Source organism: Trachurus trachurus, assembly GCF_905171665.1.
Source record: "Trachurus trachurus genome assembly, chromosome: 10".
In the NCBI taxonomy this organism is placed as follows: domain Eukaryota; kingdom Metazoa; phylum Chordata; class Actinopteri; order Carangiformes; family Carangidae; genus Trachurus; species Trachurus trachurus.
In genome coordinates this window covers 19,256,727-19,274,643 of record NC_139894.1, presented here as the reverse complement: position 1 = coordinate 19,274,643, position 17,917 = coordinate 19,256,727, and the positions used below count along the sequence as shown (strand labels likewise).

The window sequence follows — 17,917 nt, the reverse complement described above, 5'->3', positions numbered from 1 at the left end:
CACTATTTTGCTTGCCTTTATTTTACTTTTTTTTTTTTTTTTTTTTTTACAAACGTGAACTTTAAAAGCATAACAAGTGTATGATAAATTCCCATGCGTTGTCTTAAACTTCAATGAAACCTTTTCATGACGAATGTGCGTCATAGTACATGACAACTTGTAACATCTTAATTTAGCGCCCTTTTATCTAATACAGGGAATACGTTTTCTGCTTTTGGAAATTTTCCATTTCTCTCATTTCTGGTGAAACGGTGTGACACTTACCCCTCACCTACCCAAAATAAGACGCATGGTTTAATTGTGTCTATTCTCAGAGGTGTATTGTGTTTCTTTTGTGTCTGTACGTTGAGTTACGCACCACCGGTTGGTGCTGTCCTTGGTGCTGAAACTCATGCTAGTTTCCGAGGTACTTGGTACTTTACAAGGTCTCTCTTCCTGAGAGGTCATGTGATCTTCAACAAAAGTTTACTTGTTTAAGGTGGATCTGGGAACACTTGCTTGTTTTGTGACATGTTTTGGTTTTTGCAGTAGGCATTTATTTAAATCGAGTTGCTGTCCTGCTTTCCATGTGAAGATGTCTAATGGGATAATATTAATGAGTCCTTGAATTTATTGCTGTTGGTTTGGTATGGGAGGGATGCATGTGTTTTTTTCCTGTCTTTAAGTAGTGTGGCACAAAGTTCGGTAACTAGTGGTTGATAGAAATTATTTACTGACCCGTCGACATCCACATTGCATGTCTCCATCATAAATACCCAGATGCTGATGTTACAGGAATTTAACACAACAATTACGATCATGAATGCTCCCTGATATCACGTTGAAGAACTCATGGCTGTAAGTTTGTGACATCTTACAATGATACTCCCTGCTGACCAGACACAGAAGAAAAGATCATTAGAGTTTACTGAAGCATTTGGTGAATTGGAAGTATATTTAGAGGTATGATAGCCTCTGTAGAGTTTAATTTTGTTAATATATACATACATAAAGCCCTCAACATCGTTGTTTTAACTCATGCAGGAGACTTCTGGACTTTTTGTCAAAATAATCATTTGCATTTTTCCTTTTGATCTTTATATTTGACATGTACTTTTTGGCTCATAATTTCTTAAACGTTTAAGGAGTGTGTTTTTTTTTATTTTGAAAAAGGATTGACTTCAATTACTGTAGTTTTTATTATTATTATTATCCTTCATCGTGTGAAGTGTTCATAGATGAGATGTCACTAATGTCACTTCAAGATGTGACATGAGGATCATATGTTACATTGGACTGTGGTGTATATATAAGGTATTTATTTTTAAAGCAGTATATTCTGGATATAATTCACATCACTCGATTAAATCTTGAGAAATAGATGAACTGGATGTTTCCATATGTAATCTGGTGAAGGCTGAAAACTCTGAGGGTCAGATACGGGTAATGCCAGCGTTACATTGGCAAATGGTAAGCTACGTTTTAGGTGTTGTTGCGCTTTTCCTAAGACGACATGAGATCTTTAACAAATGATTGTCTTTTTAAGGAGGAGTCCATTGTTTAGGAGGACTGTGTTTCATGACATGTTTGAGTCTGTGCATCATGCATTTATTTAAGTTCAGTGACAGTTACCTCAGCTGTTCGTATTGTTCTGCTGCCAATGTGCAAACAGGAGCCTGTTTGTGAGAGGGTGTTTATATTCCCGGGCAATGGAATTTAATTGTGTTGATGTGGTGCGTGAGAGCTGCATGTGTTGGTTTCCTGTCTTCAAACAGTGTGACCGAAATGTCAGTGAGTGGTGTTTGGTAGACACATGTCAACAAAAACGAGTCCTCACAACTCCTCAACAGAGCAACATGCTGCATTTGCCATGAAATGATAGAGAATGTATCGTTATATTTTTTCTTTGATGGATTGCAGCACTATATTTTATGGTCTTCCACTTCATTTTGCATTGTGCACATGATGATATGCTCCAATGAGACCTAGGTCATTAATATCAGCCAAATATATTAGATTTTTAGATCCTGTTAGGAAATAGCCTCAATTTTTCAAATTAATTAGTCACCCACCATCTGTAAATACACTAATTACTCCAGATGTGCACCCACGACTTGGGATGGTAGTGCATAAAACGGTAAACAATGTTATCCCTGTTAAACTTTAACATGTTGCATTAAATAATTATTGAGAGGGCTATCGTTATTTGTACAGTTGCTATGTCTCCATTCCCACTCATGGTGTCGCTCTTCGCTAATTTACATGTAAACATTTCCACTCCGCCCGCTGACGCAGACTTGATATTTTTCTGGTTTTGTTCTCATTCTTTCGGAGAATAGTCCCGCAGAGTGATGTCGATTTACTTTTAGTTCAACAGTGCAATCCCCATTCAGTTTGAAATCTCTACACAACAGCTTTTTTCAGCACCAGATGAAATTGACACTATGCTGCTTCAAATAAGCCTCGTCTTTTTCTCTCTATTGTGGCACGCCGCGAATGGGGACGTGAGTTATTCCTTTCAGGAGGAAATGAAGCCCGGATCTCACATTGGGAATATAGCGAAGGATCTCAACCTGGACGCGAGTAAACTGTCTTCTAGGAATGCTCGTGTTGATGCCACAGGGAATCGCAAACCATATTGTGGCATCAATCTCGGCACTGGGGATCTGGTTGCTGCCGACAGGATTGACCGAGAGGAGCTTTGTGGAGAAAAGCTGTCGTGTGTGATAAAACGCGACCTCGTCCTGGAGAATCCCCTCGAACTGCATCCTTTTACTCTACACGTTCAGGATATTAATGATAACTCACCACAGTTTAACGAAGAACAAATTAATATAGAAATTCAAGAGTCGGCAGACAGGGGAGCTCGTTTTGTGGTAGAGGAGGCGCACGATGCGGATGTAGGCCAAAATTCAGTTCAACACTACAGCCTTAAGAAGAACGAGAATTTCGTTTTGTCTGCTGATGGAAACTCAATAGAGCTCGTTCTTGATAAAGAGCTTGATCGTGAAAAGCAAGGAGAAATGAATTTGCTCCTCACAGCTCTAGATGGTGGCTCCCCTCAGAGATCAGGTACCGTGGTTATACACGTCACTGTGCTGGATGCTAATGATAACGCCCCAGTGTTTAGCCAGGCCGTTTATAAAGCCAGTCTGCCTGAAAACTCTCCTGTAGACACTGTGGTGGTCACAGTGAGCGCGACTGATGCAGACGAGGGAGTCAATGGAGATGTGACATATGACTTTGGACATGTTACTGAAGATGTGAGGAAAGTTTTTAGTATTGACCGAAAAAACGGCCAAATAAAAGTTAATGGTGCGATTGACTATGAAACTGTAACATCATATGATTTGCGCATTAAAGCAAAGGATGGTTTAGGATTATCGTCATACTCAAAGCTAACAGTTGATGTCACCGATGTCAATGACAACACGCCAGTAATCTATGTGAAATCTTTGGCAAATCCAGTGCCAGAGAACGTGTCACCTGGTACAGAGGTGGGCATCGTTAATGTGCAGGATGCGGATTCAGATAATAATCAGAAGGTCCGCTGCTCCATTCAGCAAAATGCTCCTTTTAAGTTGGTTCCTTCTATCAAAAACTATTATTCTCTGGTGACCACAGGACAACTGGACCGTGAACTAGTGTCTGATTACAACATTACAATCACTGCCACTGACGAGGGCTCTCCACCTCTGTCCTCCTCTAAAACTGTTCAGTTATCTGTAGCTGACATCAACGACAACCCACCTGTGTTTGAGGAACAGTCGTACAGCGCATATGTGACAGAAAATAACAAACCTGGCTCCACTTTGTGTTCCGTTAGTGCTCGAGACCCCGACTGGAGACAAAACGGTACAGTGATTTATTCTCTGTTACCTGGTGAGGTGAACGGTGCCCCGGTGTCCTCCTATCTGTCTGTGAACGGAGACACGGGGGTGATCCACGCTGTCAGGTCGTTTGATTACGAACAGTTCAGGAGCTTTAAAGTCCACGTGATGGCCAGAGACAACGGTTCTCCTCCGCTCAGCAGCAACGTGACCGTCAGTGTTTTCATATCAGATGTGAACGACAACTCTCCTCAGATCCTGTACCCCGCCCCGGAGGGCAACTCCTTCATGACCGAGCTGGTCCCCAAAGCTGCACACGGAGGCTCTCTGGTGTCCAAAGTGATAGCAGTGGACGCGGACTCTGGACAGAACGCCTGGCTGTCCTATCATATAGTCAAATCCACTGATCCGGGACTTTTCACTATTGGTCTCCACAGCGGAGAGATCAGGACACAGCGGGACATTTCTGAGTCTGACAGCATGAAACAGAACCTGATTGTGGCAGTGAAAGATAACGGACAGCCCTCTCTGTCTGCCACCTGCTCCATGTATTTACTGATTTCTGATAACTTGGCTGAGGTGCCAGAACTGAAGGATATTTCTTATGATGAGAAGAACTCCAAACTGACCTCTTACCTGATCATCGCTCTGGTGTCAGTGTCCACCTTTTTTCTGACTTTCATCATCATCGTCCTGGGTGTGAGGTTTTGTCGCAGGAGAAAGCCCAGACTGTTGTTTGACGGAGCAGTCGCCATCCCCAGCGCTTATCTCCCTCCTAATTACGCAGATGTTGACGGCACAGGAACTTTACGCAGCACTTACAATTATGACGCCTACCTGACAACAGGTTCTAGAACCAGTGACTTTAAGTTCGTGACGTCTTACAATGACAACACACTTCCTGCTGACCAGACTCTGAGGAAAAGTCCATCAGACTTTGCTGATGCGTTCGGCGATTGTGATGCTTCTCCTGAGGTAGGGTGAGGTGTCACGTGTACTGCAACCTTTTGTCTTTGTGTGATATAGTTCAGGCAATGCCCAAGATTCACTCTTTTACTTGCCTTTATTGTCCTTTTTTTTTTTTTTTTTTTTTTTTTTTTTCAAACGTGAACTTTAAAAGCATAACAAGTGTATGATAAATTTCCATGTGTTTTCTTAAACTTCAATGAAACGTTTTCATGACGATTGTGCGTCATAGTACATGACAACTTGTAACATATTGGTTTAGCGCCCTTTTTAGCTTAACTCGGGTCTTTTGTATTGAATACAGGGAATGCGTTTTCTGTTATTGGAAATTTTCAATTTCTCTCATTTATGGTGAAACGGTGTGACACTTACCCCCCACCTACCCAAAATAAGACGCATGGTTTAATTGTGTCTATTCTCAGAGGTTTATTGTGTTTCTTTTGTGTCTGTACGTTGAGTTACGCACCACCGGTTGGTTCTGTCCTTGGTGCTGAAACTCATGCTAGTTTCCGAGGTACTTGGTACTTTACAAGGTCTCTCTTCCTTAGAGGTCATGTGATCTTCAACAAAAGTTTACTTGTTTAAGGTGGATCTGGTAACAATTGCTTGTTTTGTGACATGTTTTGGTTTTTGCAGTAGGCATTTATTTAAATCGAGTTGCTGTCCTGCTTTCCATGTGAAGATAGGAACAAATGTATTGTTTGTCTAATGGGATAATATTAATGAGTCCTTGAATTTATTGCTGTTGGTTTGGTATGGGAGGGATGCATGTGTTTTTTTCCTGTCTTTAAGTAGTGTGGCACAAAGTTCAGTAACTAGTGGTTGATAGAAATTATTTACTGACCCGTCGACATCCACAGCGCATGTCTCCATCATAAATACCCAGATGCTGTGATCATTCTCATGGTTGTATGGGGAAAAACCATATCTAATGTTGAAACACTTTAGGTAGCCTACATCCCCTGCCTCTCTTTATCTATGTCTGCTTAATCTCTCTAGTACTTTTCACTTTCTCTTCATTATCTTGATAGTTGCACAATATCATTGGATTAAAAATAAGTACATCATACCATACAGATTATCAAATGTTTTTTGACAACAACTTCCAGAGATAGTCATGTCCTTATTCTACATTTTTATCTTTTGATTATTGTCACATTGTAAAGCAATTATCAATATAACTATTTAATCACATTGCTTTTAAATGTTTAAGTTATTCCATGGCCATAAAGTGATTCAGTGGATGAGGTCTCTTGGCTCATTTTATCATCTTTCTGTTGAGCCACTCCCCATCTTTCTCTTGAGGATGCTGTTACCCTGGTGATTTTGGTTCTCTTTTTAAAGATGAAAGGTTGAAAAGCATATTGATAACATACAAAGGATAATCACTGATCAGCAATTCTGCTTATCTCTGATATTCTTGATTCTCTCTGTGCTTGTTGGAATTCATAATCTGTATTTTGGGCTTGGAGATTTGTTTTTCTTCAGTGATACAAGCATAGCACAAGGCATGTAAGACTTTCAAAATCTGGTCTAAAGAGCATCATAAGACTCCTGAATCTAGCAATATGTCAACATTTATGGTCTCTGACACAAAAAAAGACACCTGGGATTGAACAGAGTCTATGAAAAGTTATGATCTAGAAACCAAACAAGCTTTTATTACAACAGATTGCTTTGAACTATTGCATTGGCTTGAAAAAGAAAATTCCACATGCGGTGTGATCTTAACTTTCCCAGCACTATCACTTCAAAAAGTGTACTCATTCCTTCACTTTGTTTTAAATTCATTGTTATTCTTGAACTTGACTCACGGTGTCGCTGTACACCATCCTTTAATACACTAACTTAGTCCTCCATCCTTTGTGGACTGACGTTCTTGTACGCCCATTGACTGGTGTGGATATCGTCGCATTCACTCCGAATTGCTGTTGCAATTCCTGTTAAGTGGTAAAACTGTATATATCGTTATTTCTTCACCGTATGACATCCGAAAGTTGAAGATGGATTCGAAAATGTCCTGGGATCAGATGTACAGCATCTGTTTCCTCTTTCTGTTTTTACATGTCGCGCATGGGGACATGAGCTATTCTTTTCCAGAGGAGATGAAACGCGGATCAGTTATTGGAAATATCGCTAAGGATCTCGGACTGGAAACGGGCGTGCTTTCTAGACGAGCAGCCCGCATTGACACCGACGGGACTGACAAACGTTACTGTGACATAAACCTGAACAACGGGGAACTGATTGTTGCTGACAGGATTGACCGAGAGGGGCTTTGTGGTGAAAAGGCTTCGTGCGTCTTGAAACACGAGCTTGTGCTGGAGAATCCTCTTGAACTCCATCGAATTAGTCTGCACGTTCAAGATATTAATGATAACTCGCCACAGTTTAACGAAGAACTGATCAATATCGAGATTCGCGAGTCGGCAGTCAGGGGAGCTCGTTTTGTGATAGAGGAGGCGCACGATGCGGATGTAGGCCAAAATTCTGTTCAACACTACAGCCTTAAGAAGAACGATAATTTCGTTTTGTCTGCTGATGGAAACTCAATAGAGCTCGTTCTTGATAAAGAGCTTGATCGTGAAAAGCAAGGAGAAATGAATTTGCTCCTCACTGCTCTAGATGGTGGCTCCCCTCAGAGATCAGGTACCGTGGTTATACACGTCACTGTGCTGGATGCTAATGATAACGCCCCAGTGTTTAGCCAGGCCGTTTATAAAGCCAGTCTGCCTGAAAACTCTCCTGTAGACACTGTGGTGGTCACAGTGAGCGCGACTGATGCAGACGAGGGAGTCAATGGAGATGTGACATATGACTTTGGACATGTTACTGATGATGTGAAGAAAATATTTGGCATTGATCGTAAAGTAGGTGAGATACGAGTAATTGGTGCCGTTGATTATGAAACTGCCTCAACATTTGAAATACGCGTTAAAGCCAAAGATGGGTTAGGACTTTCATCTTATGCTAAAGTTATAATTTCTATCACTGATGTGAACGATAACGCCCCTGTAGTCAGTTTGAAATCACTAAAGAATCCCATACCAGAAGATACTCCAGTTGGTACAGAGGTGGGCATCATTAATGTACAGGACAGAGACTCAGAGAGAAACAGACAGGTCCGCTGCTCCATTCAGCAAAATGTTCCTTTTAAGTTAGTTCCTTCAATTAAAAACTATTATTCTCTGGTGACCACAGGACAACTGGACCGTGAACTAGTGTCTGATTACAACATTACAATCACTGCCACTGACGAGGGCTCTCCACCTCTGTCCTCCTCTAAAACTGTTGAGTTATCTGTAGCTGACATCAACGACAACCCACCTGTGTTTGAGGAACAGTCGTACAGCGCATATGTGACTGAAAATAACAAACCTGGCTCCACTTTATGTTCCGTTAGTGCTCGAGACCCCGACTGGAGACAAAACGGTACAGTGATTTATTCTCTGTTACCTGGTGAGGTGAACGGTGCCCCGGTGTCCTCCTATCTGTCTGTGAACGGAGACACGGGGGTGATCCACGCTGTGAGTTCCTTTGATTATGAACAGTTCAGGAGCTTTAAAGTCCACGTGATGGCCAGAGACAACGGTTCTCCTCCGCTCAGCAGCAACGTGACCGTCAGTGTTTTCATATCAGATGTGAACGACAACTCTCCTCAGATCCTGTACCCCGCCCCGGAGGGCAACTCCTTCATGACCGAGCTGGTCCCCAAAGCTGCACACGGAGGCTCTCTGGTGTCCAAAGTGATAGCAGTGGACGCGGACTCTGGACAGAACGCCTGGCTGTCCTATCATATAGTCAAATCCACTGATCCGGGACTTTTCACTATTGGTCTCCACAGCGGAGAGATCAGGACACAGCGGGACATTTCTGAGTCTGACAGCATGAAACAGAACCTGATTGTGGCAGTGAAAGATAACGGACAGCCCTCTCTGTCTGCCACCTGCTCCATGTATTTACTGATTTCTGATAACTTGGCTGAGGTGCCAGAACTGAAGGATATTTCTTATGATGAGAAGAACTCCAAACTGACCTCTTACCTGATCATCGCTCTGGTGTCAGTGTCCACCTTTTTTCTGACTTTCATCATCATCGTCCTGGGTGTGAGGTTTTGTCGCAGGAGAAAGCCCAGACTGTTGTTTGACGGAGCAGTCGCCATCCCCAGCGCTTATCTCCCTCCTAATTACGCAGATGTTGACGGCACAGGAACTTTACGCAGCACTTACAATTATGACGCCTACCTGACAACAGGTTCTAGAACCAGTGACTTTAAGTTTGTGACGTCTTACAATGACAACACACTTCCTGCTGACCAGACACTGAAGAAAAGTGCTTCAGACTTCGCTGAAGTGTTTGGAAGTTGTGACGCTTCCCCCGAGGTAGGGAAACTTTACACATCACTATCTGTTATGAAAGGCGTATATATTTTTCATCTTTCTACCTCTGTTTGAAGGGTCTCATTGGGCTTAAATCGTATCAACTCTACCACTGAAGCTTACATTAAATCAATGTGCTTTCTTTGGCCACATTAATGCGTTGTTGATGCTATAGTGAAGGAAACTATGTAAACTGTGCGTTTTTCTCTGTCCTTGGTGCTGAAAAACGTCTCGTGTTTTAATGCGGTTGTAGAATCGACTGAACCTCATCTTTAGTGCTGTCTACAGGCTGCTTCAGTTTATCAATCGTTCGTATAATTCTTTCAAAAAGTTTTGAAACTGCTTTTTCTTGAGTAAGATTTTCTGACTTTCATGGTTTCATGAAAAAGTTATTAATCCAAAATGCAGTAAGATCATCTTTTATCTCCATGATCATTAGAATAAAAGTACGTAGATTTGGATCAGTTTAAACAAATACATTGTATTTAACCACTATGGGCTACTCAGAAATGTTCTATTTAAAATAATTTCTTTTTTAATTTTAAATACAACTTTAACAAAATAAATAAATAAGAATAAGGTATTACCAAAGTGTGGCACAACAGGTTGCTAAAAGTTTATTTTTTTAATCATTCAAATACAATTCTACTTTTAAAACACAAAATATCAAATCATACTTGCAGTGTTTGCAAAAACTGTTCATAACCGTCAGCAATTTCATGTTCGCCAAATCTAAGAGTGAGATGCGTTGCAGAGCTGCAGCATTTACTATGTTTTCAAATACCTTTGAATCTTAGTCATACCTTACTCAGGTTTCTCAATTTGATAGTGGCTTCGTTGCTCATCACAAGAGACTGAAACACACATATCCAATTTGGACACGTTTTCTGAGTTGTAAGGAGTTAGCAGGAAAATCAATGCGTCTTTTGTCACATGAATTTAAAGATCAATTTAGTTTAGGGCATGAATAAAAGCCAACAAGAAATCATTTTATAAACTACAGGTTCATAATAAAAATAGAGAAATTGCAGAAAGAGGGAAGATATCTGATTATTTTTTCACCATAGAGAAACAAGTGACTCTTGTTTATCATCTCTCGTGGAAGGTTGACATATAATGAAGGACAAACTGAAAAAAATATTAAAATAAAATTGTCAACGCTGTGACATAACCCATATTATGGTTTCTGTGCTTTTTAATATTGATGTTTGGAAGAACAGGATCTTCCTGATTTTAGAATGCACCAATTTTATGTTTTCAAGCATTTTCCACAGTGTGCGCCAGTCAGCAAAGCAATTTTGTTTCTCTTTTTGGCAATTGGCAGTAACTGAAGGAGTCCATCTTTTTAAATATGCACAGAAATAATCACCACCCTGTTATACCTATGAAATACTCATGGTGTCAGTGTGTACCAGTGAACAAGAAGTATCAGCCATTCTCCACCCTTCAGTGTCAACGAATTTAAAACCAGACTCTGCTCTTCTGCCGCAGTTCAGAAAACCGCTTCGTGCTGTGGCGTTGTTTATTTTTTGGAAGAATTCACGGGTGTATCGGTGATCTATTAACTGGCTTGGTGAAACATTCGGTGTATGTGTGTTTTCCTTCACGGAGTAACAATGGAATACAGCAGATTTGACGTGTACTGCGGCCTTGTTTTCATTTGGCTTGTCCTCCTCCCCGTCTATGGAGACGTGAGCTACTCTATCCCGGAAGAAATGAAGCGTGGATCTATTATCGGAAATATTGCAAAGGATCTGGGAATTGATCTGGGCAGCCTGTCCGCTCGCAAAGCGCGAATTGATACAGAGGACAACAATGTGAAGTACTGTGGTGTAAATCTGAATACCGGCGACTTGATTGTTCAAGAAAGGATTGATAGAGAAGGGCTTTGTGCGAAAAAGCCAACATGTGTCCTAAAACAGGAACTCGTACTGGAAAATCCATTAGAGCTGCATCGAATCAGTATCCGCGTCCAAGATATTAATGATAATTCACCACAATTTAAGGAAGATTCACTAAATTTTGAAATCCAGGAATCTGCTGTCAGGGGCTCGCGTTTTCTGTTGGATGAAGCGCACGACGGAGACATCGGAGAAAATGCTGTTCAGGGCTACTCACTTCAGGAGAATGATCATTTCAAACTAAACGTTAAATCAAAAGGCAGTGGAAGAAAATATGGGGAGCTAGTTTTAGACAAGGAATTAGACAGAGAAGACAAAAATGAGATTATGCTGCTGCTTACAGCATTTGATGGCGGCTCTCCTCAGAGATCAGGTACTGTAGCCATACACGTCACTGTGCTGGATGCTAATGATAATGTACCAGTGTTTAGCCAGACGGTTTATAAAGCCAGTCTGCCTGAGAACTCTCCTCTAGATACGTTGGTGGTCACAGTGAGTGCAGCTGATGCAGACGAGGGAGTGAACGGTGAAATTACTTACGGATTTGATCACGTGATAGATGAAAATCAAGTTTTCTCTTTAAATCCTAAAACTGGAGAAGTTAGAGTGGCTGGAGCAATTGACTATGAGAAAGAATCCTCCTATGAAATGCAGATCAGTGCAAAGGATGGCCCTGGATCGGCGTCATATACAACGTTAATAATTGAAATTACGGATACAAATGATAATACTCCAGTGATATATGTAAAATCACTATCTAACTCCATACCTGAAAACGTGTCACCTGGTACAGAGGTGGGCATCATTAACGTGCAGGACAGAGACTCGGAGAATAACAGGCAGGTCCGCTGCTCCATTCAGCAAAATGTTCCTTTTAAGTTAGTTCCTTCTATTAAAAACTATTATTCTCTGGTGACCACAGGACAACTGGACCGTGAACTAGTGTCTGATTACAACATTACAATCACTGCCACTGACGAGGGCTCTCCACCTCTGTCCTCCTCTAAAACTGTTCAGTTATCTGTAGCTGACATCAACGACAACCCACCTGTGTTTGAGGAACAGTCGTACAGTGCATATGTGACTGAAAATAACAAACCTGGCTCCACTTTGTGTTCCGTTAGTGCTCGAGACCCCGACTGGAGACAAAACGGTACAGTGATTTATTCTCTGTTACCTGGTGAGGTGAACGGTGCCCCGGTGTCCTCCTATCTGTCTGTGAACGGAGACACGGGGGTGATCCACGCTGTCAGGTCGTTTGATTATGAACAGTTCAGGAGCTTTAAAGTCCACGTGATGGCCAGAGACAACGGTTCTCCTCCGCTCAGCAGCAACGTGACCGTCAGTGTTTTCATATCAGATGTGAACGACAACTCTCCTCAGATCCTGTACCCCGCCCCGGAGGGCAACTCCTTCATGACCGAGCTGGTCCCCAAAGCTGCACACGGAGGCTCTCTGGTGTCCAAAGTGATAGCAGTGGACGCGGACTCTGGACAGAACGCCTGGCTGTCCTATCATATAGTCAAATCCACTGATCCGGGACTTTTCACTATTGGTCTCCACAGCGGAGAGATCAGGACACAGCGGGACATTTCTGAGTCTGACAGCATGAAACAGAACCTGATTGTGGCAGTGAAAGATAACGGACAGCCCTCTCTGTCTGCCACCTGCTCCATGTATTTACTGATTTCTGATAACTTGGCTGAGGTGCCAGAACTGAAGGATATTTCTTATGATGAGAAGAACTCCAAACTGACCTCTTACCTGATCATCGCTCTGGTGTCAGTGTCCACCTTTTTTCTGACTTTCATCATCATCGTCCTGGGTGTGAGGTTTTGTCGCAGGAGAAAGCCCAGACTGTTGTTTGACGGAGCAGTCGCCATCCCCAGCGCTTATCTCCCTCCTAATTACGCAGATGTTGACGGCACAGGAACTTTACGCAGCACTTACAATTATGACGCCTACCTGACAACAGGTTCTAGAACCAGTGACTTTAAGTTCGTGACGTCTTACAATGACAACACACTTCCTGCTGACCAGACTCTGAGGAAAAGTCCATCAGACTTTGCTGATGCGTTCGGCGATTGTGATGCTTCTCCTGAGGTAGGGTGAGGTGTCACGTGTACTGCAACCTTTTGTCTTTGTGTGATATAGTTCAGGCAATGCCCAAGATTCACTCTTTTACTTGCCTTTATTGTCCTTTTTTTTTTTTTTTTTTTTTTTTTTACAAACGTGAACTTTAAAAGCATAACAAGTGTATGATAAATTTCCATGTGTTTTCTTAAACTTCAATGAAACGTTTTCATGACGATTGTGCGTCATAGTACATGACAACTTGTAACATATTGGTTTAGCGCCCTTTTTAGCTTAACTCGGGTCTTTTGTATTGAATACAGGGAATGCGTTTTCTGTTATTGGAAATTTTCAATTTCTCTCATTTATGGTGAAACGGTGTGACACTTACCCCCCACCTACCCAAAACAAGACGCATGGTTTAATTGTGTCTATTCTCAGAGGTTTATTGTGTTTCTTTTGTGTCTGTACGTTGAGTTACGCACCACCGGTTGGTTCTGTCCTTGGTGCTGAAACTCATGCTAGTTTCCGAGGTACTTGGTACTTTACAAGGTCTCTCTTCCTTAGAGGTCATGTGATCTTCAACAAAAGTTTACTTGTTTAAGGTGGATCTGGTAACAATTGCTTGTTTTGTGACATGTTTTGGTTTTTGCAGTAGGCATTTATTTAAATCGAGTTGCTGTCCTGCTTTCCATGTGAAGATAGGAACAAATGTATTGTTTGTCTAATGGGATAATATTAATGAGTCCTTGAATTTATTGCTGTTGGTTTGGTATGGGAGGGATGCATGTGTTTTTTTTCCTGTCTTTAAGTAGTGTGGCACAAAGTTCAGTAACTAGTGGTTGATAGAAATTATTTACTGACCCGTCGACATCCACAGCGCATGTCTCCATCATAAATACCCAGGTGCTGTGATCATTCTCATGGTTGTGTGGGGAAAAAACATATCTAATGTTGATACACTTTAGGTAGCCTACATCCTCTGCCTCTCTTTATCTATGTCTGCTTAATCTCTCTAGTACTTTTCACTTTCTCTTCATTATCTTGATAGTTGCACAATATCATTGGATTAAAAATAAGTACATCATACCATACAGTTTATCAAATGTTTTTTGACAACAACTTCCAGAGATAGTCATGTCCTTATTCTACATTTTTATCTTTTGATTATTGTCACATTGTAAAGCAATTATCAATATAATTATTTAATCACATTGCTTTTAAATGTTTAAGTTATTCCATGGCCATAAAGTGATTCAGTGGATGAGGTCTCTTGGCTCATTGTATCATCTTTCTGTTGAGCCACTCCCCATCTTTCTCTTGAGGATGCTGTTACCCTGGTGATTTTGGTTCTCTTTTTAAAGATGAAAGGTTGAAAAGCATATTGATAACATACAAAGGATAATCACTGATCAGCAATTCTGCTTATCTCTGATATTCTTGATTCTCTCTGTGCTTGTTGGAATTCATAATCTGTATTGTGGGCTTGGAGATTTGTTTTTCTTCACTGATACAAGCATGGCACAAGGCATGCAAGACTTCCAAAATCTGGTCTGAAGAGCATCATAAGACTCCTGAATCTAGCAATATGTCAACATTTATGGTCTCTGACACAAAAAAAGACACCTGGGATTGAACAGAGTCTATGAAAAGTTATGATCTAGAAACCAAACAAGCTTTTATTACAACAGATTGCTTTGAACTATTGCATTGGCTTGAAAAAGAAAATTCCACATGCGGTGTGATCTTAACTTTCCCAGCACTATCACTTCAAAAAGTGTACTCATTCCTTCACTTTGTTTTAAATTCATTGTTATTCTTGAACTTGACTCACGGTGTCGCTGTACACCATCCTTTAATACACTAACTTAGTCCTCCATCCTTTGTGGACTGACGTTCTTGTACGCCCATTGACTGGTGTGGATATCGTCGCATTCACTCCGAATTGCTGTTGCAATTCCTGTTAAGTGGTAAAACTGTATATATCGTTATTTCTTCACCGAATGACATCCGAAAGTTGAAGATGGATTCGAAAATGTCCTGGGATCAGATGTGCAGCATCTGTTTCCTCTTTCTGTTTTTACATGTCGCGCATGGGGACATGAGCTATTCTTTTCCAGAGGAGATGAAACGCGGATCAGTTATTGGAAATATCGCTAAGGATCTCGGACTGGAAACGGGCGTGCTTTCTAGACGAGCAGCCCGCATTGACACCGACGGGACTGACAAACGTTACTGTGACATAAACCTGAACAACGGGGAACTGATTGTTGCTGACAGGATTGACCGAGAGGGGCTTTGTGGCAAAAAGGCTTCGTGCATCTTGAAACACGACTTTGTCCTGGAGAATCCTCTTGAACTCCATCGGATTAGTCTGCACGTTCAAGATATTAATGATAACTCGCCACAGTTTAATGAAGAACTGATCAATATAGAGATTCAAGAGTCGGCAGTCAGGGGAGCTCGTTTTGTGATAGATGGCGCACGCGATGCAGATGTAGGCCAAAATTCAGTTCAACACTACAGCCTTAAGAAGAACGATAATTTCGTTTTGTCTGCTGATGGAAACTCAATAGAGCTAGTTCTTGATAAAGAGCTTGATCGTGAAAAGCAAGGGGAAATGAATTTGCTTCTCACAGCTCTAGATGGTGGCTCCCCTCAGAGATCAGGTACCGTGGTTATACACGTCACTGTGCTGGATGCTAATGATAACGCCCCAGTGTTTAGCCAGGCCGTTTATAAAGCCAGTCTGCCTGAAAACTCTCCTGTAGACACTGTGGTGGTCACAGTGAGCGCGACTGATGCAGACGAGGGAGTCAATGGAGATGTGTCATATGACTTTACACATGTAACTGATGAGGTGAAGAAAATATTTAGTATTGATCGTAAATTAGGTGAGATACGAGTAATTGGTGCCGTTGATTATGAAACTGCTACAACATTTGAAATTCGCGTTAAAGCCAAAGATGGGTTAGGACTTTCATCTTATGCTAATGTCATAATTTCTATCACTGATGTGAACGATAACGCCCCTGTAGTCAGTTTGAAATCATTGACAAATCCTATACCAGAGGATACTCCAGTTGGTACAGAGGTGGGCATCATTAACGTGCAGGACAGAGACTCAGACAATAACAGACAGGTCCGCTGCTCCATTCAGCAAAATGTTCCTTTTAAGTTGGTTCCTTCTATTAAAAACTATTATTCTCTGGTGACCACGGGACAATTGGACCGTGAACTAGTGTCTGATTACAACATTACAATCACTGCCACTGACGAGGGCTCTCCACCTCTGTCCTCCTCTAAAACTGTTCAGTTATCTGTAGCTGACATCAACGACAACCCACCTGTGTTTGAGGAACAGTCGTACAGTGCATATGTGACTGAAAATAACAAACCTGGCTCCACCTTATGTTCCGTTAGTGCTCGAGACCCCGACTGGAGACAAAACGGTACAGTGATTTATTCTCTGTTACCTGGTGAAGTGAACGGTGCCCCGGTGTCCTCATATCTGTCTGTGAACGGAGACACGGGGGTGATCCACGCTGTGAGGTCGTTTGATTATGAACAGTTCAGGAGCTTTAAAGTCCACGTGATGGCCAGAGACAACGGTTCTCCTCCGCTCAGCAGCAACGTGACCGTCAGTGTTTTCATATCAGATGTGAACGACAACTCTCCTCAGATCCTGTACCCCGCCCCGGAGGGCAACTCCTTCATGACCGAGCTGGTCCCCAAAGCTGCACACGGAGGCTCTCTGGTGTCCAAAGTGATAGCAGTGGACGCGGACTCTGGACAGAACGCCTGGCTGTCCTATCATATAGTCAAATCCACTGATCCGGGACTTTTCACTATTGGTCTCCACAGCGGAGAGATCAGGACACAGCGGGACATTTCTGAGTCTGACAGCATGAAACAGAACCTGATTGTGGCAGTGAAAGATAACGGACAGCCCTCTCTGTCTGCCACCTGCTCCATGTATTTACTGATTTCTGATAACTTGGCTGAGGTGCCAGAACTGAAAGATATTTCTTATGATGAGAAGAACTCCAAGCTGACCTCTTACCTGATCATCGCTCTGGTGTCAGTGTCCACCTTTTTTCTGACTTTCATCATCATCGTCCTGGGTGTGAGGTTTTGTCGCAGGAGAAAGCCCAGACTGTTGTTTGACGGAGCAGTCGCCATCCCCAGCGCTTATCTCCCTCCTAATTACGCAGATGTTGACGGCACAGGAACTTTACGCAGCACTTACAATTATGACGCCTACCTGACAACAGGTTCTAGAACCAGTGACTTTAAGTTTGTGACGTCTTACAATGACAACACACTTCCTGCTGACCAGACTCTGAGGAAAAGTCCATCAGACTTTGCTGATGCGTTCGGCGATTGTGATGCTTCTCCTGAGGTAGGATGAGGTGTCAAACGTGCTTTAACAATTTATCTTTGTGTGATTTAGTTCAGTCAATGCCTACGAGTCAGTATTTTACTTGCCTTTATTGTCCTTTTTTAATCGGGCATTTTTACAGCTTAACAAGTGTGTGACACATTTTCATGATAGTATTCGATTCTATGGTTCTTCTTGGTGAAACTGCGTAAACCTCCCACCCCTCACCCTGGTCAAAAATAGACAGTGTTCCATTCTGTCATCATTAGAGATGTATCTGTTGTTGTTGCTTGTTTCTCTGTCATTTGAGTTTTTCACACCCTGCTGGTGCTGTCCTTGGTGCTGAAGTTTGGTTGTTTTTGTTGGTATTACAAGATCCCTCTTCCTCAGATGACATGGGAATGGTTG

The 17,917-nt window shown here is 42.0% G+C and overlaps 5 protein-coding genes across 5 annotated transcripts in view; all 5 read left to right on the top strand.

Annotated features, from left to right (window-relative positions):
• LOC310993089 (protocadherin gamma-C5-like) overlaps positions 1 to 17,917 on the top strand; it is a gene marked incomplete at its 5' end in the record, with an annotated part of 337,145 nt that overhangs the window by 71,802 nt on the left and 247,426 nt on the right. The window lies entirely within an intron of this gene.
• Positions 2,508 to 4,793, top strand: LOC310993110 (protocadherin gamma-A11-like; the record flags this gene model as incomplete). The annotated part of the gene is made up of 1 exon (XM_083981410.1): positions 2,508 to 4,793. One exon carries the CDS (start codon positions 2,508 to 2,510, stop codon positions 4,791 to 4,793), a length of 2,286 nt encoding a protein of 761 aa, XP_083837536.1.
• LOC310992884 (protocadherin beta-15-like) lies at positions 6,779 to 9,229 on the top strand (the record flags this gene model as incomplete). Its single annotated transcript, XM_083981113.1, has 1 exon — positions 6,779 to 9,229. One exon carries the CDS (start codon positions 6,779 to 6,781, stop codon positions 9,227 to 9,229), a length of 2,451 nt encoding a protein of 816 aa, XP_083837239.1.
• Positions 10,870 to 13,167, top strand: LOC310993109 (protocadherin gamma-A11-like; the record flags this gene model as incomplete). The annotated part of the gene is made up of 1 exon (XM_083981409.1): positions 10,870 to 13,167. The coding sequence occupies one exon, from the start codon at positions 10,870 to 10,872 to the stop codon at positions 13,165 to 13,167; it is 2,298 nt and encodes a 765-aa protein (XP_083837535.1).
• LOC310993102 (protocadherin gamma-A11-like) lies at positions 15,152 to 17,539 on the top strand (the record flags this gene model as incomplete). The annotated part of the gene is made up of 1 exon (XM_083981372.1): positions 15,152 to 17,539. One exon carries the CDS (start codon positions 15,152 to 15,154, stop codon positions 17,537 to 17,539), a length of 2,388 nt encoding a protein of 795 aa, XP_083837498.1.